Raw genomic sequence first — 22,854 nt, 5'->3', positions numbered from 1 at the left:
CTGGAATATAGGGTAGCTCATTCCCGTGTAAGGTCTTCAACTGAAATGCACCACCCCTAGGTTTGAATCCAAAGCCTGTCTCCCATTCAATCAGATCAGCGTAATATGAGGGAACATTGCCTTCAAAAGAGCCGATGGGCTTGAATCCCGGCCAAGGTTGCTCACTGAACTACCTCAACACATTATCCCTTCAGAACTAAGAGTCAAACACTTTAAAAGCATATGATTTATTAAGAACAAGTGTTGATTTTCACCAAGAAACAAAAAAAAAAAGGAGTGTTTACTTGATATTATTTGGGTTAAGAGGCAAATAGAATTGATAGACTTTGGAAAACATTGCAACAGTAGAGCTTGAACTAAAGAGATGAGTGAGGTCACTAATTCAATGAAACCAACCTTTCACTAATGTTTACTGTGCTCACAAAACAGTACAGTTCTAAACTCCCATTCTACAACATGGAAATGTGTGCACTGCAAGCAAACAAAAGCAGGAAGGTGGCCATTTTGTATGATATTTACACAATACATTCTTCCCACGAGGCATCTAGCAATAACTCCTGAATGGTAAGTCATTTCCATAGCATGAGAATTGGCACTGGTGAAATGAATAGTTCTTCATTGAAGTGGATAAACGCTAGCTAACTTTGACTTTTTTGGCTTGGAAGAATCAGGCCCTGTTCAAACCCTTCTAATGCAACCTTGTTTGTGCACAATCACTGATCTGACAAAGTTGGATAGGTGGAATTTAGGCTACTTTCCACTGCGTCCTTTGACCAACCAGATTGTTAGATCAGTGGTGATTTCCTCGAGGAATAGGTGGAGGCATTAAGAAGGTATCAAAACAGGGCCTATTGTACCAGTCAATGCACCCTGAGAGAGTTCCTAATAAATCTAAATCATTGAAGAATGTGATAGAGGGAAACCAGTACAGACAGTTTTCAGTAGAACAGCTACAACCTTTCAAACTGATCACGAAAAAATACTTGAGTGGTTCAATCAGTACAATGTAAATACATTTAACTAGGCAAGTCAGTTAACAAATTCTTATTTACAATGACGGCCAAACCCGGACGACGCTGGGCCAATTGTGCGCCGCCCTATGGGACTCGCAATCAGGGCGGGTTATGATACAGCCTGGAATCGAACCAGGGTCTGTAGTGACACTCGAGAGCCCTAAATTCGCAAATGAACAGATTAAACCAACGATCCCACACAAACGGGGACCATTGGGACCAAGGTGGCAGTGCCAACCAAAAGACACCTGGCAGGAAACTCTCACATAGAGAGATGTGTCTTGAGAAAGGCTAAATAAGTCTGCATTACATTTATATTTATTTACACATTATTATAAAATGCATCTCAGGGACATATTCATAAAGCGTCTCAGAGTAGGAGGAAAAACTGATCCTATATCAGCACTCCCCCAAAACACTGAAACCGGGCCATCACATGTCAGTGTGGTATCTCACATTATGAAATGTGGACATGGCCATAAATGTCCGCTAGGGGGCGAAAGAGCTTCAAATTAACTTGTTGTTCTGCTAATTTCCTGCCCAGCAACCCAGAACTCCAACTGTTACTGTGGTAAAGCTATCACCATAGGCTTGAACTTGATCTGGGATCAGATCACTAGCCTCAAATCCTTTATCCATAAGGGGAAACTACATAAAACGTGTCTAGGGGTAACTTCTACCTCCTATGATAAAGCTATTCCAACAGGACAGATGATTTGGAACAAGGTAGAAGTTGACCTAACAACTGATCTAGGATCTAGGTGATTTCACCAATCCTAAGTAGTGCACTATGTAGGGAATAGGGTTCTATTTGGGATGAAGACCATCTCATAGACGTATAAAAATAGATAAGGCTACATTGACATCTCCCTCATCCCCATCATTCCAAGTCTGTACCATAATTCACACACATAAAAGAGACATCTTAGCTTTGCCTGAATATATAATATAATGTAACCGTCATCTCACTGCTGTTCACTCCTCTGATATGGGTGGTGAGAGGTGGGAAAGAGGAGGGAAACGGGGATAGATAGAAACACAGAGAGACACAGTGAGAGATAAAGTGACGAGTAATAGAAAGAGAGACTGAATTTCCCTCTGTGAGAAAGGAAAGACGAGGGTTGGATTGGATTGCCTGTTTCCTTAATCGCTGCCTTCATCCATCCCTTCATCCATTTCATCGTCCATCGTTCATCCCCAGGAAGGAGTGGGTGAGTAGTAGTGTGGTGTAGTGAAGAGAGGTCCGTACTCAGAGGGTGAAGAAGAGGATGAGAACAACTACCATGATGACCACCAGTACTCCGATGGCACACCACTGTCTCCTACCTGAGAGAACACACACACACACACACACACACACACACACACACACACACGTCAAAATCACCAGTCCTCCGATGGCACACCACTGTCTCCTACCTGAGAGAACACACACACACACACACACACACACACACACACACACACACACACGTCAAAATCACCAGTACTCCGATGGCACACCACTGTCTCCTACCTGAGAGAACACACACACACACACACACACACACACACACGTCAAAATCACCAGTACTCCGATGGCACACCACTGTCTCCTACCTGAGAGAACACACACACGTCAAAATCACCAGTGTATAGGCTAGAGATGCTAATATGTACTTGCCTGCCATAGCCTGAAGGCCACTGAATAATAACATCTGCATAGTAAGCAGTAACTTACTTAATATCCCTCCAAATAGTAGTGGTATGGGTAGTAGGGTGATGGTAATGATATCAGTTTAGTGATGGTGGTAGTAGTAATGATGATGGTAGTAGGGGTGATGGTAATGATATCAGTTTAGTGATGGTGGTAGTAGTAATGATGGTGGTAGTAGGGTGATGGTAATGATATCAGTTTAGTGATGGTGGTAGTAGTAATGATGGTGGTAGTAGGGGTGATGGTAATGATATCAGTTTAGTGATGGTGGTAGTAATGATGGTGGTAGTAGGGGTGATGGTAATGATATCAGTTTAGTGATGGTGGTAGTAATGATGATGGTAGTAGGGTGATGGTAATGATATCAGTTTAGTGATGGTGGTAGTAGTAATGATGATGGTAGTAGGGTGATGGTAATGATATCAGTTTAGTGATGGTGGTAGTAGTAAACATGGTGGTAGTAGGGGTGATGGTAATGATATCAGTTTAGTGATGGTGGTAGTAGTATTGATGATGGTAGTAGGGGTGATGGTAATGATATCAGTTTAGTGATGGTAGTAGTAATGATGATGGTAGTAGGGTGATGGTAATGACAGCAGTTTAGTGATGGTGGTAGTAGTAATGATGGTGGTAGTAGGGGTGATGGTAATGATATCAGTTTAGTGATGGTGGTAGTAGTAATGATGGTGGTAGTAGGGGTGATGGTAATGATATCAGTTTAGTGATGGTGGTAGTAGTAATGATGGTGGTAGTAGGGTGATGATAATGATATCAGTTTAGTGATGGTGGTAGTAATGATGGTGGTAGTAGGGTGATGGTAGTAGTAATGATGGTGGTAGTAGTAATGATGATTGTAGTAGGGGTGATGGTAATGATATCAGTTTAGTGATGGTGGTAGTAGTAACGATGATGGTAGTAGGGTGATGGTAATGATAGCAGTTTAGTGATGGTGGTAGTAGGGTGATGGTAATGATAGCAGTTTAGTGATGGTGGTAGTAATGATGGTAATGATATCAGTTTAGTGATGGTGGTGGTAGTAATGATGATGGTAGTAGGGTGATGATAATGATATCAGTTTAGTGATGGTGGTAGTAGTAATGATGGTGGTAGTAGGGTGATGGTAATGATATCAGTTTAGTGTTGGTGGTAGTAGTAATGATGGTGGTAGTAGGGTGATGGTAATGATATCAGTTTAGTGATGGTAGTAGTAATGATGATGGTAGTAGGGGTGATGGTAATGATATCAGTTTAGTGATGGTGGTAGTAGTAATGATGGTGGTAGTAGGGTGATGGTAATGATATCAGTTTAGTGATGGTAGTAGTAATGATGATGGTAGTAGGGTGATGGTAATGATATCAGTTTAGTGATGGTGGTAGTAATGATGATGGTAGTAGGGTGATGGTAATGATATCAGTTTAGTGATGGTGGTAGTAATGATGATGGTAGTAGGGTGATGGTAATGATATCAGTTTAGTGATGGTGGTAGTAGTAATGATGGTGGTAGTAGGGTGATGGTAATGATATCAGTTTAGTGATGGTGGAGTAGTAATGATGATGGTAGTAGGGTGATGGTAATGATATCAGTTTAGTGATGTGGTAGTAGTAATGATGGTGGTAGTAGGGTGATGGTAATGATATCAGTTTAGTGATGGTGGTAGTAATGATGATGGTAGTAGGGTGATGGTAATGATATCAGTTTAGTGATGGTGGTAGTAGTAATGATGGTGGTAGTAGGGTGATGGTAATGATATCAGTTTAGTGATGGTGGTAGTAATATCAGTTTAGTGATGGTGGTAGTAGTAATGATGGTGGTAGTAGGGTGATGGTAATGATATCAGTTTAGTGATGGTGGTAGTAGTAATGATGATGGTAGTAGGGTGATGGTAATGATATCAGTTTAGTGATGGTGGTAGTAGTAATGATGGTGGTAGTAGGGTGATGGTAATGATATCAGTTTAGTGATGGTGGTAGTAGTAATGATGGTGGTAGTAGGGGTGATGGTAATGATATCAGTTTAGTGATGGTGGTAGTAGTAATGATGGTGGTAGTAGGGGTGATGGTAGTAGTAATGATGGTGGTAGTAGTAATGATGATTGTAGTAGGGGTGATGGTAATGATATCAGTTTAGTGATGGTGGTAGTAGTAACGATGATGGTAGTAGGGTGATGGTAATGATAGCAGTTTAGTGATGGTGGTAGTAGGGTGATGGTAATGATAGCAGTTTAGTGATGGTGGTAGTAATGATGGTGGTAGTAATGATGGTGGTAGTAGGGGTGATGGTAATGATATCAGTTTAGTGATGGTGGTAGTAGTAATGATGGTGGAAGTAGGGTGATGGTAATGATAGCAGTTTAGTGATGGTGGTAGTAGTAATGATGATGGTAGTAGGGGTGTTGGTAATGATATCAGTTTAGTGATGGTGGTAGTAATGATGATGATGGTAGTAGGGTGATGGTAATGATATCAGTTTAGTGATGGTGGTAGTAATGATGGTAATGATATCAGTTTAGTGATGGTGGTAGTAGTAATGATGATGGTAGTAGGGTGATGGTAATGATATCAGTTTAGTGATGTGGTAGTAGTAATGATGGTGGTAGTAGGGTGATGGTAATGATATCAGTTTAGTGATGGTAGTAGTAATGATGATGGTAGTAGGGGTGATGGTAATGATATCAGTTTAGTGATGGTGGTAGTAGTAATGATGATGGTAGTAGGGGTGATGGTAATGATATCAGTTTAGTGATGGTGGTAGTAGTAATGATGATGGTAGTAGGGTGATGGTAATGATATCAGTTTAGTGATGGTGGTAGTAGTAATGATGATGGTAGTAGGGTGATGGTAATGATATCAGTTTAGTGATGGTGGTAGTAGTAAACATGGTGGTAGTAGGGGTGATGGTAATGATATCAGTTTAGTGATGGTGGTAGTAGTAATGATGGTGGTAGTAGGGTGATGGTAATGATATCAGTTTAGTGATGGTGGTAGTAGTAATGATGGTGGTAGTAGGGTGATGGTAATGATATCAGTTTAGTGACGGTGGTAGTAGTAATGATGATGGTAGTACGGTGATGGTAATGATATCAGTTTAGTGACGGTGGTATTAGTAATGATGATGGTAGTAGGGTGATGGTAATGATATCAGTTTAGTGATGGTGGTAGTAGTAATGATGATGGTAGTAGGGTGATGGTAATGATAGCAGTTTAGTGATGGTGGTAGTAATGATGATGGTAGTAGGGTGATGGTAATGATAGCCGTTTAGTGATGGTGGTAGTAATGATGATGGTGTTAGTAATGATGATGCAATCATATCAGTTCAGTGAAGGTGGTAGTAGTAATGATGATGGTAGTAGGGTGATGGAAATGATATCATTTTAGTGATGGTGATAGTGATGGTGGTGGTAGTAGGGTGATGGTAATGATATCAGTTTAGTGATGGTGGTAGTAGTAATGATGATGGTAGTAGGGGTGATGGTAATAATATCAGTTTAGTGATGTGGTAGTAGTAATGATGATGGTAGTAGGGAGATGGTAATGATATCAGTTTAGTGATGGTGGTGGTAGTAGGGTGATGGTAATGATATCAGTTTAGTGATGGTGGTAGTAGTAATGATGGTGGTAGTAGGGGTGATGGTAATGATATCAGTTTAGTGATGGTGGTAGTAGTAATGATGATGGTAGTAGGGGTGATGGTAATGATATCATTTTAGTGATGGTGGTAGTAGTAATGATGATAGTAGTAGGGTGAAGGTCACGATATCAGTTTAGTGATGGTGGTAGTAATGATGGTGGTAGTAGGGGTGATGTTAATGATATCAGTTTAGTGATGGTGGTAGTAGTAATGATGGTGGTAGTAGGGTGATGGTAATGATATCAGTTTAGTGATGGTGGTAGTAGTAATGATGATGGTAGTAGGGTGATGGTAATGATATCAGTTTAGTGATGGTGGTAGTAGTAATGATGATGTAGTAGGGGTGATGGTAGTAGTAATGATGATGGTAGTAGGGTGATGGCAATGATATCAGTTTAGTGATGGTGGTAGTAATGATGGTGGTAGTAGGGTGATGGTAATGATATCAGTTTAGTGATGGTGGTAGTAATGATGGTGGTAGTAGGGGTGATGGTAATGATATCAGTTTAGTGATGGTGGTAGTAATGATGGTGGTAGTGGGGGTGATGGTAATTATATCAGTTTAGTGATGGTGGTAGTAATGATGGTGGTAGTAGTAATGCTGATGGTAGTAGGATGATGGTAATGATATCAGTTTAGTGATGGTGGTAGTAATGATGGTGGTAGTAGTAATGCTGATGGTAGTAGGATGATGGTAATGATATCAGTTTAGTGATGGTGGTAGTAGTAATGATGGTGGTAGTAGGGGTGATGGTAATGATATCAGTTTAGTGATGGTGGTAGTAGTAATGATGGTGGTAGTAGGGTGATGGTAATGATATCAGTTTAGTGATGGTGGTAGTAGTAATGATGGTGGTAGTAGGGTGATGGTAATGATATCAGTTTAGTGATGGTGGTAGTAGTAATGATGGTGGTAGTAGGGTGATGGTAATGATATCAGTTTAGTGATGGTGGTAGTAGTAATGATGGTGGTAGTAGGGTGATGGTAATGATATCAGTTTAGTGATGGTGGTAGTAGTAATGATGGTGGTAGTAGGGTGATGGTAATGATATCAGTTTAGTGATGGTGGTAGTAGTAATGATGGTGGTAGTAGGGTGATGGTAATGATATCAGTTTAGTGATGGTGGTAGTAGTAATGATGGTGGTAGTAGGGTGATGGTAATGATATCAGTTTAGTGATGGTGGTAGTAGTAATGATGATGGTAGTAGGGTGATGGTAATGATATCAGTTTAGTGATGGTGGTAGTAGTAATGATGGTGGTAGTAGGGTGATGGTAATGATATCAGTTTAGTGATGGTGGTAGTAGTAATGATGGTGGTAGTAGGGTGATGGTAATGATATCAGTTTAGTGATGGTGGTAGTAGTAATGATGGTGGTAGTAGGGTGATGGTAATGATATCAGTTTAGTGATGGTGGTAGTAGTAATGATGATGGTAGTAGGGTGATGGTAATGATATCAGTTTAGTGATGGTGGTAGTAGTAATGATGGTGGTAGTAGGGTTGATGGTAATGATATCAGTTTAGTGATGGTGGTAGTAGTAATGATGGTGGTAGTAGGGTGATGGTAATGATATCAGTTTAGTGATGGTGGTAGTAGTAATGATGGTGGTAGTAGGGTGATGGTAATGATATCAGTTTAGTGATGGTGGTAGTAGTAATGATGGTGGTAGTAGGGTGATGGTAATGATATCAGTTTAGTGATGGTGGTAGTAGTAATGATGGTGGTAGTAGGGTGATGGTAATGATATCAGTTTAGTGATGGTGGTAGTAGTAATGATGGTGGTAGTAGGGTGATGGTAATGATATCAGTTTAGTGATGGTGGTAGTAGTAATGATGGTGGTAGTAGGGTGATGGTAATGATATCAGTTTAGTGATGGTGGTAGTAATGATGATGGTAGTAGGGGTGATGGTAATGATATCAGTTTAGTGATGGTGGTAGTAGTAATGATGGTGGTAGTAGGGTGATGGTAATGATATCAGTTTAGTGATGGTGGTAGTAGTAATGATGATGGTAGTAGGGGTGATGGTAATGATATCAGTTTAGTGATGGTGGTAGTAATGATGGTGGTAGTAGGGTGATGGTAATGATATCAGTTTAGTGATGGTGGTAGTAGTAATGATGGTGGTAGTAGGGGTGATGGTAATGATATCAGTTTAGTGATGGTGGTAGTAGTAATGATGGTGGTAGTAGGGGTGATGGTAATGATATCAGTTTAGTGATGGTGGTAGTAGTAATGATGGTGGTAGTAGGGGTGATGGTAATGACAGCAGTTTAGTGATGGTGGTAGTAGTAATGATGGTGGTAGTAGGGTGATGGTAATGATATCAGTTTAGTGATGGTGGTAGTAGTAATGATGGTGGTAGTTGTAGTACTGATGTAATGGTGAGGATGACAGTTATAAGTTAGTTATCGTTTCATTTTCCATGTTTAGCCTTTTATATTTATTAGATTTCTACTATTGACTGTTACCATGGTATTATTTTCTTTATTTGTATTATTTACTACCATTTTATTATTATTATTCATTATTTTATTACACTGTATATTGTATACATTGTTGCTTCGGCAATATAGACGCATTGTTTTTCATGTCAATAAAGCAGCTTGAGTTTGAATGTGAAACTTGACTAAGAGAGAGAGAGACAGAGAGAGGAAGAAGAGAGAGAGAGAGAGAGAGAGAGAGAGAGAGAGAGAGAGAGAGAGAGGAAGACAGAAAGAGAGGGAGAGGGAGAGAGGGAGACAGAGGAAGAGAGAGAGAGAGTGATATTCAGGTAAAGAGAGAGAGAGAGAGAGAGAAAGAGAGAGAGACAGGGGAAGAGTGATATTGAGGTAAAGAGAGGGAGACAGGGGAAGAGAGAGATATTGAGGTAAAGAGAGGGAGAGAGAGGGGGAGAGAGAGAGAGGGGGGAGAGAGAGGGGGAGAGAGAAAGGGAGAGGAAGAGAGAGAGAGATATTGAGGTAAAGAGAAGGAGAGAGGGGGAGAGAGAGGGAGCGAGAGAGAGATATTGAGGTAAAGAGAGGGAGAGAGGGGGAGAGAGAGGGAGCGAGAGAGAGAAAGGGAGAGGAAGAGAGAGAATGATATTAAGGTAAAGAGAGGGAGACAGGAGGGGGAAGAGAGAGAGAGAGAGAGAGAGAGAGAGAGAGAGAGAGAGAGAGAGAGAGAGAGATATTGAGGTAAAGAGAGGGAGGGTGACTTGGTGTTGTACCTGTTATCTATGTGTGTGAGCGAGAACAACTGACAGATGTGTGTGTGTTAACTCACTGCTGGTCATGTGGGAGACTTTCTCCATCTTCTTGAGGACAGAGTCCATCCTAGAACCCGTCTGGTCCATCTCCTCTCCAAACTCTCCTAGCATACTGGAACATACCGGACAAAATAGGTGTTAGGCACACACATTTGAGTGCCTTGCTCAAGGGCACAAACAGATGTTTCACCTAGTCGGCTCAGGGATTCAAACCACTGACCCAACGCTCGTAACCACTAGGCTACCTGCTGCTTGCTTGCACACACACACACACACACACACACACACACACACACACACACACACACACACACACACACACACACACACACACACAGTAAACTGTCTAAAACACCCCTAAAATACTGGAACATACAGGAGAATCAAACAATGAACACACGTTCAGTACACACTCACTGAACCCTTCAAACACACACGTCTCAGCATGGGAAGTATACTGGGAGATTACATGACAACAATGGAATTCCCATGTAAACGTTCAGTACACACAGAGGCTCCTTGAACCCTTTAAAACCACGCACACACACTTGAGCAAGGCAGTTAACGCTCAACAACAACTGCTGCCCGGGCGCCGATGACGTGGATTAAAGGCAGCATCTCTCTGATTTCAGAGGGGTTGGGTTAAATGCGGAAGACACATTTCAGTTGAATGTATTCAGTTGTACAACTGACTAGGTATCTCCTTTCCTTACACACACGCACATATGAGGCGGCTATTTAAGTCAGAATAACTAGTGGAAGAGGGAGGGAGGTGTGATCATTTAAGGGCAGCAGGTAGAGAGGTTCCAAACTCTATTCCCTTCCCATTTCTCCCCTTGACCCTCACCGCCAAATGTGTGTGTGTGTGTGTGTGTGTGTGTGTGTGTGTGTGTGTGTGTGTGTGTGTGTGTGTGTGTGTGTGTGTGTGTGTGTGTGTGTGTGTGTGTACACTCACACAGCCTGCTGGTCTAGTTCATCGCCGATGCGTCCTGACATGTCTTTCAGTACTCTGATGCTTCCTGTCACCAGCTCCAACTGCTCATCCTGGTCCTGCATGATCAACTGTGGAGAACACCATCATCATCATCATCATCATCATCATCCTCCTCCTAACACCAACCGTAGCTTCACGTCCAAACCGCAGCTCAGCCCTGACCCATCATCACATCAACCATCATCTTGTTCCTTAAATATCAACCAGACACAGAAACCTTCACGCTAACCTTCTTCCCTCCCTCCACCCTACCTGCTGTTGTTCCTGTTGATCCTGGATGTATCTGGAGTTGGCTGACACCAGGTGAGACTCCAGACCATCAGACCTGTCCTGCCCAGACGTACCCATCAGAGCCTGAGATAGACAGAGACCAACTGATGTTACAACGTGTGAGACAGAGGAGATGCCTGCATAAGTCAACGTGTATCAAAATAAAGGTGTGTAATGTGAGAGAGAGAGAGAGAGAGAGAGAGAAATAGTGTGTAGACAGGCAAACCAACCTGTCTATTCTTCTTCTCTGCCTGGGCCACAACAGAGGGACTGGAGAGTTGATCCTTCATCTCCTACACAGAACTGACAGTGTTAGCTACAGCAGCTACAACAACACACAGTGTCAGCTACAGCAGATACAACAACACAGTGTCAGATACAGCAGCTACAACAACACACAGTGTTAGCTACAGCAGCTACAACAGATACAACACACAGTGTCAGCTACAGCAGCTACAACAACACACAGTGTCAGCTACAGCAGATACAACAACACACAGTGTCAGCTACAGCAACACACAGTGTCAGCTACAGCAGCTACAGCAGATACAACAACACACAGTGTCAGCTACAGCAGCTACAACAACACAGTGTCAGCACAGCAGATACAACAACACACAGTGTCAGCTACAGCAGATACAACAACACACAGTGTCAGCTACAGCAGATACAACAACACACAGTGTCAGATACAGCAGCTACAGCAACACACAGTGTCAGCTACAGCAACACACAGTGTCAGCTACAGCAACACACAGTGTCAGCTACAGCAACACACAGTGTCAGCTACAGCAACACACAGTGTCAGCTACAGCAACACACAGTGTCAGCTACAGCAACACAGTGTCAGCTACAGCAACACACAGTGTCAGCTACAGCAGCTACAACAACACACAGTGTCAGCTACAGCAGCTACAACAACACACAGTGTCAGCTACAGCAGCTACAACAACACACAGTGTCAGCTACAGCAGCTACAACAACACACAGTGTCAGCTACAGCAGCTACAACAACACACAGTGTCAGCTACAGCAGCTACAGCAGCTACAACAACACACAGTGTCAGCTACAGCAGCTACAACAACACACAGTGTCAGCTACAGCAGATACAACAACACACAGTGTCAGATACAGCAACACACAGTGTCAGCTACAGCAGCTACAGCAGATACAACAACACACAGTGTCAGCTACAGCAGCTACAACAACACACAGTGTCAGCTACAGCAGATACAACAACACACAGTGTCAGCTACAGCAACACAGTGTCAGCTACAGCAGCGACAACAACACACAGTGTTAGCTACAGCAACACACAGTGTCAGCTACAGCAGATACAACAACACACAGTGTCAGATACAGCAACATAGTGTCAGATACAGCAACACAGTGTCAGCTACAGCAGATACAACAACACACAGTGTCAGATACAGCAACACACAGTGTCAGCTACAGCAGATACAACACACAGTGTCAGATACAGCAACACACAGTGTCAGCTACAGCAGATACAACACACAGTGTCAGCTACAGCAGATACAACACACAGTGTCAGCTACAGCAGCGACAACAACACACAGTGTCAGCTACAGCAGCGACAACAACACAGTGTTAGCTACTGCAGCTACAACAACACAGTGTCAGCTACAGCAGCGACAACAACACACAGTGTCAGCTACAGCAGATACAACACACAGTGTCAGATACAGCAACACACAGTGTCAGCTACAGCAGATACAACAACACACAGTGTCAGATACAGCAACACACAGTGTCAGCTACAGCAGATACAACACACAGTGTCAGCTACAGCAGCGACAACAACACACAGTGTCAGCTACAGCAGCGACAACAACACAGTGTCAGCTACAGCAGCGACAACAACACACAGTGTCAGCTACAGCAGATACAACACACAGTGTCAGATACAGCAACACACAGTGTCAGCTACAGCAGATACAACAACACACAGTGTCAGATACAGCAACACACAGTGTCAGCTACAGCAGATACAACACACAGTGTCAGCTACAGCAGCGACAACAACACAGTGTCAGCTACAGCAGCGACAACAACACACAGTGTCAGATACAGTAGCTACAACACCGTAGATTTAATCCAATCAAATGTAGCTGCAGAAATCCCCTTTTCTTTTCAGTTATAGAGGTAGGGAAAGGGCGATACCTAGTCAGTTGTACAACTTCAACTGAAATGTGTCTTCCACATTTAACCCAACCCCTCTGAATCAGAGAGGTACAGGGGGCTGCCTTAATCCACATCCACGCGCCCAGGGAACAATGGGTTAACTGCCTTGCTCAGGGGCAGGACAGATTTTTACCTTGTCAGCTCGGGGATTCAATCCAGCAACCTTTCAGTTACTGGCCCAATGCTCTAACCACTAGGCTACCTGGCGGTGATAGACAAGTAGTGATATTACACCGTGTTACCTGTACGGCCTGCCGTGTCCGCTCCACAAAGTCTCTCCTCTCCTGCAGCTCATTCTCCCCCAGGCGGAACTTCCCCGGGTTGGACTCAACGATACCTGGGAGAGGGTCAAGGCTCAACAGACACAGATCTCGGGGTTCTCCTCAGGAATTGTTAGGAATGTGGTTCTGCCGAGTACGGCGGGGAGGGGAACAGTGCCCCCCCTTTGGACTCAAGAGATTTGTTTTTGAACACCTGTAACTACAACACACACACACACACACACACACACACACACACACACACACACACACACACACACAGGCCTACGCTCTATACACACACAGGCCTACGCTCTATACACACATATACATCTCCCCCTCTTTCTATAAGGAAGGACAGACTATATATCTCCCCCTCTTTCTATAAGGAAGGACTGACTATATATCTCCCCCTCTTTCTATAAGGAAGGACAGACTATATATCTCCCCCTCTTTCTATAAGGAAGGACAGACTATATATCTCCCCCTCTTTCTATAAGGAAGGACAGACTATATATCTCCCCCTCTTTCTATAAGGAAGGACAGACTATATATCTCCCCCTCTTTCTATAAGGAAGGACTGACTATATATCTCCCCCTCTTTCTATAAGGAAGGACAGACTATATATCTCCCCCTCTTTCTATAAGGAAGGACTGACTATATATCTCCCCCTCTTTCTATAAGGAAGGACAGACTATATATCTCCCCCTCTTTCTATAAGGAAGGACAGACTATATATCTCCCCCTCTTTCTATAAGGAAGGACAGACTATATAACTCTCCTTTCTATAAGGAAGGACTGACTATATATCTCCCCCTCTTTCTATAAGGAAGGACAGACTATATATCTCCCCCTCTTTCTATAAGGAAGGACAGACTATATATCTCCCCCTCTTTCTATAAGGAAGGACAGACTATATATCTCCTCCTCTTTCTATAAGGAAGGACAGACTATATAACTCCCCCTTTCTATAAGGAAGGACAGACTATATATCTCCCCCTCTTTCTATAAGGAAGGACAGACTATATATCTCCCCCTCTTTCTATAAGGAAGGACAGACTATATATCTCCCCCTCTTTCTATAAGGAAGGACAGACTATATATCTCCCCCTCTTTCTATAAGGAAGGACAAACTATATATCTCCCCTCTTTCTATAAGGAAGGACAAACTATATAACTCTCCTTTCTATAAGGAAGGACAAACTATATAACTCTCCTTTCTATAAGGAAGGACTGACCATATATATATATATATGCTCAAAAAAATAAAGGGAACAAAAAATAAAGGGAACACTTAAACAACACATCCTAGATCTGAATGAAAGAAATAATCTTATTAAATACTTTTTTCTTTACATAGTTGAATGTGCTGACAACAAAATCACACAAAAATAATCCATGGAAATCCAATTTATCAACCCATGGAGGTCTGGATTTGGAGTCACACTCAAAATTAAAGTGGAAAACCACACTACAGGCTGATCCAACTTTGATGTAATGTCCTTAAAACAAGTCAAAATGAGGCTCAGTAGTGTGTGTGGCCTCCACGTGCCTGTATGACCTCCCTACAACGCCTGGGCAAGGGAGGACAGTAACAGGAGACTATCAGCTGAACATAACAGTATGTCAGTGGAAAGGAGGACAGTAACAGGAGACTATGAGCTGAACATAACAGTATGTCAGTGGAAGAGAGGACAGTAACAGGAGACTATCAGCTGAACATAACAGTATGCCAGTGGAAGAGAGGACAGTAACAGGAGACACTATCAGCTGAACATAACAGTATGTCAGTGGAAAGGAGGACAGTAACAGGAGACTATGAGCTGAACATAACAGTATGTCAGTGGAAGAGAGGACAGTAACAGGAGACACTATGAGCTGAACATAACAGTATGTCAGTGGAAGAGAGGACAGTAACAGGAGACACTATGAGCTGAACATAACAGTATGTCAGTGGAAGAGAGGACAGTAACAGGAGACCCAACTGTGGTTTGTGACTATTATAATTTCCCATTTTAGACAATTCAGTTGCAGCAATTCCGTTACGAATTTGGTAACGGAATAACGAGTTTTAATCACATAACAATTCCAAAACAAAACTGATATCAGTAAAATCACTAACTAAATTGGTAGGTCTACCTTTACTTGTTACTTCTGTGAACTTTCATCATCCTCCCTCCTCATGAGGAAGTGAGGAAATATCTTAAAAGATACAGTGCCTTCGGATGGTATTCAGACCCCTTGACTTTTTCCACATTTTCGTTAGGTTACAGCCTTATTCTAAAATGGATGAAAAAAAATGTTTCCCCTCATCTATCTACAAACAATACCCCATAATGACAAAGCAAAAACCGTTTTTTTGTTTGTTATGTTTGCACATTTATTAAAAATAAACTGGAATATCACATTTACATAACTATTCAGACCCTTTACTCAGTACTTTGTTGAAGCACCTTTGATAGTGATTACAGCCTCAAGTCTTCTTGGGTATGACGCTACAAGCTTGGCACACCTGTATTTGGGGAGTTTCTCCCGTTTTTCTCTGCAGATCCCCTCAAGCTCTGTCAGGTTGGATGGGGAGTGTCGCTGCACAGCTATTGTCAGGTCTCTCCAGAGATGTTCGATCGGGTTCAAGTCCAGGCTCTGGCTGGGCCACTCAAGGACATTCAGAGACTTGTCTCAAAGCTTGGCTGTGTGCTTAGGCTCATTGTGCTGTTGGAAGGTGAACCTTCGCCCCAGTCTGAGGTTCTGAGCGCTCTGGAGCAGATTTATATTAAGGATCTCCATGTACTTTGATCCGTTCATCTTTGCCTCGATCCTGACTAGTCCCTGCCGCTGAAAATCATCCCCACAGCATGATGCTGCCACCACCATGCTTCACCGTAGGGATGGTGTCAGGTTTCCTCCAGACGTGACACTTGGCATTCAGGCCAAAGAGTTCAATCTTGGTTTCATGAGACGCAAAAATGTTGTTTCTCATGGTCTGAGTCCTTTAGGTGCCTTTTAGCAAACTCATAGCGGGCTGTCATGTGCGTTTTACTGAGGAGAGGCTTCCGCCTGGCCACTCTACCATAAAGGCCTGATCACCCGATTTTCCAAGGCCCTTCTCCCCCCGTCGGGCGGCCAGCTCTAGGAAGAGTCTTGGTGGTTCCAAACTTCTTCCATTTAAGAATGATGGAGGCCACTGTGTTCTTGGGGACCTTCAATGCTGCATTAATTGTTTGGTACCCTTCCCCAGATCTGTGCCAACAATCTTGTCTCAGAGCTCTACAGACAATTCCTTCGACCTCATGGCTTGGATTTTGCTCTGATATAGATAGGTGTGTGCCTTTCCAAATCATGTCCAATCAATTGAATTTAGTACAGGTGGACTCCAATCAAGTTGTAGAAACATCTCAATGATGATCAATGTTAACAGGATGCACCTGAGCTCAATTTCAAGTCTCATAGCAACAGGTCTAAATACTTATGTAAATAAGATATTTCAGTTTGTTTTTAATACATTTGCTAACCTTTAAAAAAAGAAAATGTTTTCACTTTGTCATTATGGGGTATTGTGTGTAGATTGCTGAGGAAATAGTTTTATTTAATCCATTTTAAAATAAGGCTGTAACAAAATGTAAAGAAAGTCAAGGGGCCTCAATACTTTCCTAAGGCGCTGTATGTAGGTTTTTGGTAACGGAATTACAAGGCACAAGGCAATAACCTTAAATGTACATAGGGCAAAGAATTTCTCCTAAATTAAATATATGTGTTGATATGGGTTGGCAGTGGTCTTTACATTAACATTACTGTGTTTTGATGCATTTCTGATACCTTTAAGACTTTTTCAGGTAGATGTTTTCTAAAGACCGCTTTTCCATCTGTTTATACAGAAATCAAAGCCTTTAATTATGCAACATTTTTAACCTCTGCGAGTAAGGCTAGTTTCCTGAATATCCGCCTTTCTGACGTGCCCAAAGTAAACTGCCTGTTACTCAGCTAGGATATGAAGAAGTATTTGTAGTCGTTCCAAGTTGAGCGCCAGGGCAAAAGTAGTCTTTTTGCGTGCGTGAATGCGCTCTTAGTTCTTTTTCTTTGAACATAGCGATCTGAAATATTATTGTTTATTTAGCTATTAGACAACCTGAGGATTAATAAAAAACATTGTTTGACTCGTTTGGACGAACTTTGCTGGTAACTTTTTGGAATCCTTTGTATGTATGTTGAAGGACTGGATTATTGAATTCAATGGCACCACCTAAACCAAGTTTTTGGGATATAAAGAAGGACTTTATCGAACAAAACGACCATTCATTATGTAGCTGGGACCCTTGGGATTGCAAACAGAGGAAGATCTTCAAAAGTGATTTATTTTATCACCATTTTGTGATTTTGTGTCACCTGTGCTGGTTTGAAAAGGATGTTGTTGTGGGACGCTGTACTCAGACAATCGAATGCTATGCTACCGCCGTAAAGCCTTTTTGAAATCTGATAACGGAGTTCGATTACCAAGATTCTAAGCTAAAGAATCATGTGTGACAGTTGTATTTTCATGAATGTTTAATATTACGATTTTGTATTTTGAATTTGGCGCGCTCCGATTTCACCACTAGCGGGATCTCCGCTCTAAGATGAAAAATGGGTAAAAGATGTATAGATGCCTTCATTTCCCCAAAATATAGACTATTAGCTTTAATTTTACACCCAATTTGATATGCCCCCTGCCATCCAGGACCTATATACGGTGTCAGAGGAAGGCCCAAATAATTGTCACCGAAGTCGTAGACTGTTCTCTCTGCTACCACACGGCAGCGGTACCGAAGAATCAAGTCTTGTATAAATTACTTACAACTAACCTGTACCCTACACACATTGACTCGGTACCGGTACCCCCTGTATATAGCCTCATTATTGTTATTTTATTGTGTTAATTTGTATTATTTTTTGTTTGTTTATTTAGTAAATATTTTCTTAACTCCATTTCTTGAACTGCATTGTTGGTTAAGGGCTTGTAGTAAGCATTTCACGGTAAGGTCTACACCTGTTGGACTCAGCACATGTGACAAATAACATTCGATGTGATCCTATGAAGTTGACGTTGGTGCTCATTGGTCCTTTTACATGGAAGTGCCCTCATCTAGCATACTCTGTCATCTTCCATTATTTCCCTCGTTCTCTCTGTGTGTGTAAGCATTGTGTTTATAAAGACAGAAAAAGATACTGATGGTTTCACTCAGGTCCTCCAGGTCCCAGTCTATGGCTCTGAGACAGTTCCTCAGTTCATTGGTGCTCCAGTCCAGCTCATCTTTGCTCACCTGCACAACAAACAAAAAAACATTTAGGCATGTCAAACATGAGACCGAACACAGTGAAAAGTCAATGCTCACCTGTACATTAGAGTACAGTTACAGATAACAGTAAGAGTATATATCAGGTAGGTAGGGACTGAACAGGCTACACTAGTAAGTCAGAGATTGATGATGACAAGCCATTGTTATACATGCTGTGGCTGCACACATTCCAAGCTGTTGTTATACACGCTGTGGCTGCACACATTCCAAGCTGTTGTTTTACACGCTGTGGCTGCACACATTCCAAGCTGTTGTTATACACGCTGTGGCCGCACACATTCCAAGCTGTTGTTATACACGCTGTGGCCGCACACATTCCAAGCTGTTGTTTTACACGCTGTGGCTGCACACATTCCAAGCTGTTGTTTTACATGCTGTGGCCGCACACATTCCAAGCTGTTGTTTTACATGCTGTGGCTGCACACATTCCAAGCTGTTGTTATACACGCTGTGGCTGCACATATTCCAAACTGTTGTTATACACACTGTGGCTGCACACATTCCAAACTGTTGTTATACACGCTGTGGCTGCACACATTCCAAGCTGTTGTTTTACATGCTGTGGCTGCACACATTCCAAGCTGTTGTTATACATGCTGTGGCTGCACACATTCCAAGCTGCTGTTTTACATGCTGTGGCTGCACACATTCCAAGCTGTTGTTTACATGCTGTGGCTGCACACATTCCAAGCTGTTGTTATACACGCTGTGGCTGCACACATTCCAAGCTGTTGTTATACACGCTGTGGCTGCACACATTCCAAGCTGTTGTTTTACACGCTGTGGCTGCACACATTCCAAGCTGTTGTTTTACACGCTGTGGCTGCACACATTCCAAGCTGTTGTTTTACATGCTGTGGCTGCACACATTCCAAGCTGTTGTTTTACACGCTGTGGCTGCACAGTAGAAATGCAGTTAAGAGGCGTGTGTGTCCAGTGTGTGTGTGTGTGTACCTGAGTGCCATCCTCCAGAAGCTCCTCCCAGCGTTCGTAAAGGCTCCTGGCACGAGACAACGCCTTCTGGACCTCCCTGAGACAACACACAACGGTTAGATCAGGCTGTATCACAACCGGCCGTGATCTGGAGTCCCATAGGGTGGCGCACAAGTGGCCCAGCGTCATCCGGGTTTGGCCATCATTGTAAATAAGAATTTGTTCTTAACTGACTTGCTTAGTTAAATAAAGGTTAAATAAATACATATAAAAAGATCAGGGCTCTCCAACCCTGTTCCTGGAGAGCTACCCTCCTGTAGGTTTTCACTCCAACCCTGTTCCTGGAGAGCCACCCTCCTGTAGGTTTTCACTCCAACCCTGTTCCTGGAGAGCTACCCTCCTGTAGGTTTTCACTCCAACCCTGTTCCTGGAGAGCTACCCTCCTGTAGGTTTTCACCCTAACCCTGTTCCTGGAGAGCTACCCTCCTGTAGGTTTTCACTCCAATCCCAGTTGTAACTAACCTGATTCATCTTATAAACGAGCTACTTATTAGAATGAGGTGTGCTAGATTAGGCTTGGAATGATCATTTACAGGATGGTAGCTCTACAGGAACAGAGTTGGAGAGCCCTGGGTTAGATACACATCATAAAAACACACATCACACACTTTTAACAAGACCTTTCTGCATTTCCTTGACACATACTTTAAACAAGTCCTTGTTAAAGAGACAGTGAAAAATGCTATGTTATATTTAACGATGTTAGCTAAAACAATGTAGCAACCGCTCCCTGTCCGAGTCTTTAATACCAACATGTTTCAAGCAGACCACCATAGTCCCTCTGCCCAAGAACACTAAGGTAACCTGCCTAAATGACTACCGACCCGTAGCACTCACGTCTGTAGCCATGAAATGCTTTGAAAGGCTGGTCATGGCTCACATCAACACCATTATCCCAGAAACCCTAGAACCACTCCAATTTGCATACTGCCCAAACAGATCCAGAGATTATGCAATCTCTATTGCACTCCACACTGCCCTTTCCCACCTGGACAAAAGGAACACCTATGTGAGAATGCTGTTCATTGACTACAGCTTTAGCGTTCAACACCATAGTGCCCACGAAGCTCATCACTAAGCTAAGGACCCTGAGACTAAACACCTCCCTCTGAAACTGGATCCTGGACATCCTGATGGGCCGCCCCCAGGTGGTAAGGGTAGGTAACAACAAATCCGCCATGCTGATCCTCAACACAGGGGCATCTCAGGGATGCGTGCTCAGTCCCCTCCTGCACTCCCTGTTCACTCATGACTGCACGGCCAGGCACGACTCCAACACCATCATTAAGTTTTCTGATGACACAACAGTGGTAGGCCTGATCACCGACAAGACCGCCTATAGGGAAGAGGTCAGAGACCTGGCAGTGTGGCGCCAGGACAACAACCACTCCCTCAATGTGATCAAGGCTAAGGAGATGATTGTGGACTACAGGAAAAAGAGGACAGAGCACGCCCCCATTCTCATCGACGGGGCTGTAGTGGAGCAGGTTGAGAGCTTCAAGTTCCTTGGTGTCCACATAAACAACAAACTAACATGGTCTTAGCACACCAAGACAGTAGTGGAGAGGGCACGACAAAACCTATTCCCTAGTCATAGATGGTTCTCTCTGCTACCGCACGGCAAGCAATACCAGAGCGCCAAGTCTAGGTCCAAGAGGCTTCTAAACAGCTTCTATCCTCAAGCCATAAGACTCCTGAACATCTAACCAAATGGATACCCCCCCCCCCCCATTTACACCGCTGATACTCTCTGATGTTATCATCTATGCATAGTCACTTTAAAAACCCTACCTACATGTACATATTACCTCAACTAACCGGTGCTCCCGCACATTGTACCAGTACCCCCGTGTGTATAGTCTCACTATTGTTATTTTACTGCTGTTCTTTAATTACTTGCTACTTTTATTTCTTACTGGTATTTTTTTTTAAACTGAATTGTTGGTTAGGGGCTCGTAAGTAAGTATTCACTGTAAGGTCTACACCTTTTGTATATTTATTTTATTACCGTTATTTTACCAGGTAAGTTGACTGAGAACACATTCTCATTTACAGCAACGACCTGGGGAATAGTTTCAGGGGAGAGGAGGGGGATGAATGAGCCAAATGTAAGCTGGGGATGATTAGGTGGCAATGATGGTATGAGGGCCAGACTAGGAATTTAGCCAGGACACCGGGGTTAACACCCCTACTCTTACGATAAGTGCAACGGGATCTTTAATGACCTCAGAGAGTCAGGACAACCATTTAACATCCCATCCGAAAGACGGCACACTACACAGGCCAGTGTCCCCAATCACAGCCCTGGGGCATTGGGATATTCTTTAGACCAGAGGAAAGAGTGCCTCCTACTGGCCCTCCAACACCACTTCCAGCAGCATCTGGTCTCCCATACAGGGACTGACCAGGACCAATCCTGCTTAGCTTCAGAAGTAAGCCAGCAGTGGGATGCAGGGTGGTATGCTGCCCATGTGACTAATACAATTGGATACTGAAATGTATCTATTCACTGATCCCATTTTAGCTATGTGGTTGATGATACAAATGTCACAAGCTGGCGAAGCTGCATGCCCTCTACTCCAGACACAATCTCTCTCTCGCTCACACAAAAACACAAAGAAATACACGTGCCATCAAAGCTTCTAACACGGCATGTAACGTTAGCCTACATTTCTAGGTAACGCGGAGAAGTAACGCCCTAGCTAGACCCAAACAAATCTGTGTGGACACTCCGCACATCCCTGTCAATTTCACAACACCCCGTCAACTGCCCTGTTGCAATAGACCCAAACTGGTAACCCAACTTTCAAGGAATCCTTTTTGACAGGAAGACTAGATTTCAACGACACCTCAACGCGAAGTCGCTACCTTAATGTCAACATTAACCCGCAAGTTGATTGCGAATCTAGCTTGTAGCATTAGCTTGCCACAGACAGGGTGATAACTTCTAAACGCCACGTTATCAAACGAAACTACCCCAAACGTCATATACATCCAACTTGTACTGTAAGTAAACGGTAGAGAAGTTGGTTGACAGTTTATTTAGAAACCCTTCCTTACCCCTTGACTACGAAGAACGGATCTTCCAGCGACATATTGGATACCTCAACGCAAGACCTGACACATGCGCACTGAGGGCCCGAAGCACGACGCCAGTACAATGCGCCTCTACGTAGCTCCGCTGTCACGTGGCCATGGACCGTACTGTC

General features: G+C 43.1%; 1 protein-coding gene across 3 annotated transcripts; it reads right to left on the bottom strand.

The window, feature by feature from the left end:
• Nucleotides 1-211: 211 nt before the first annotated feature.
• On the bottom strand, nucleotides 212-22,788 carry LOC106590640 (syntaxin-10). 3 transcript variants are annotated; one of them, XM_045708277.1, is made up of 9 exons: nucleotides 22,706-22,788; nucleotides 19,607-19,682; nucleotides 18,523-18,616; nucleotides 13,301-13,395; nucleotides 11,083-11,145; nucleotides 10,835-10,936; nucleotides 10,544-10,650; nucleotides 9,606-9,700; nucleotides 212-2,432 (listed from the first exon to the last, which is right to left on the bottom strand). In XM_045708277.1, exons 1-9 carry the CDS (start codon nucleotides 22,738-22,740, stop codon nucleotides 2,263-2,265), a joined length of 837 nt encoding a protein of 278 aa, XP_045564233.1. In that variant the 5' UTR covers nucleotides 22,741-22,788; the 3' UTR covers nucleotides 212-2,262. The 3 variants fall into 3 exon arrangements, with proteins under 3 accessions (XP_045564233.1, XP_045564238.1, XP_045564235.1); XM_045708282.1 differs by having other exon boundaries at nucleotides 212-2,339; XM_045708279.1 differs by lacking the exon at nucleotides 212-2,432 and adding an exon at nucleotides 2,477-2,612.
• Between the last annotated feature and the right edge of the window lie 66 nt (nucleotides 22,789-22,854).

The sequence above is a fragment of the Salmo salar genome, chromosome ssa02 (genome assembly GCF_905237065.1).
Source record: "Salmo salar chromosome ssa02, Ssal_v3.1, whole genome shotgun sequence".
In the NCBI taxonomy this organism is placed as follows: domain Eukaryota; kingdom Metazoa; phylum Chordata; class Actinopteri; order Salmoniformes; family Salmonidae; genus Salmo; species Salmo salar.
This window is presented reverse-complemented; position numbering and strand designations above follow the sequence as displayed.

What these genes read in the sequence shown, in the direction of transcription:
- LOC106590640 (XM_045708277.1), bottom strand. Translation starts at nt 22,740, where the DNA reads ATGTCGCTGGAAGATCCGTTCTTCGTAGTCAAGGG. An exon ending in CCGTTCTTCGTAGTCAAGGG is followed by an intron (nt 19,683 to 22,705) that starts GTAAGGAAGGGT and finishes GTGTTGTCTCAG; the next exon opens with GGAGGTCCAGAAGGCGTTGT. An exon ending in ATCAACAGGAACAACAGCAG is followed by an intron (nt 10,651 to 10,834) that starts GTAGGGTGGAGG and finishes TGTTCTCCACAG; the next exon opens with TTGATCATGCAGGACCAGGA.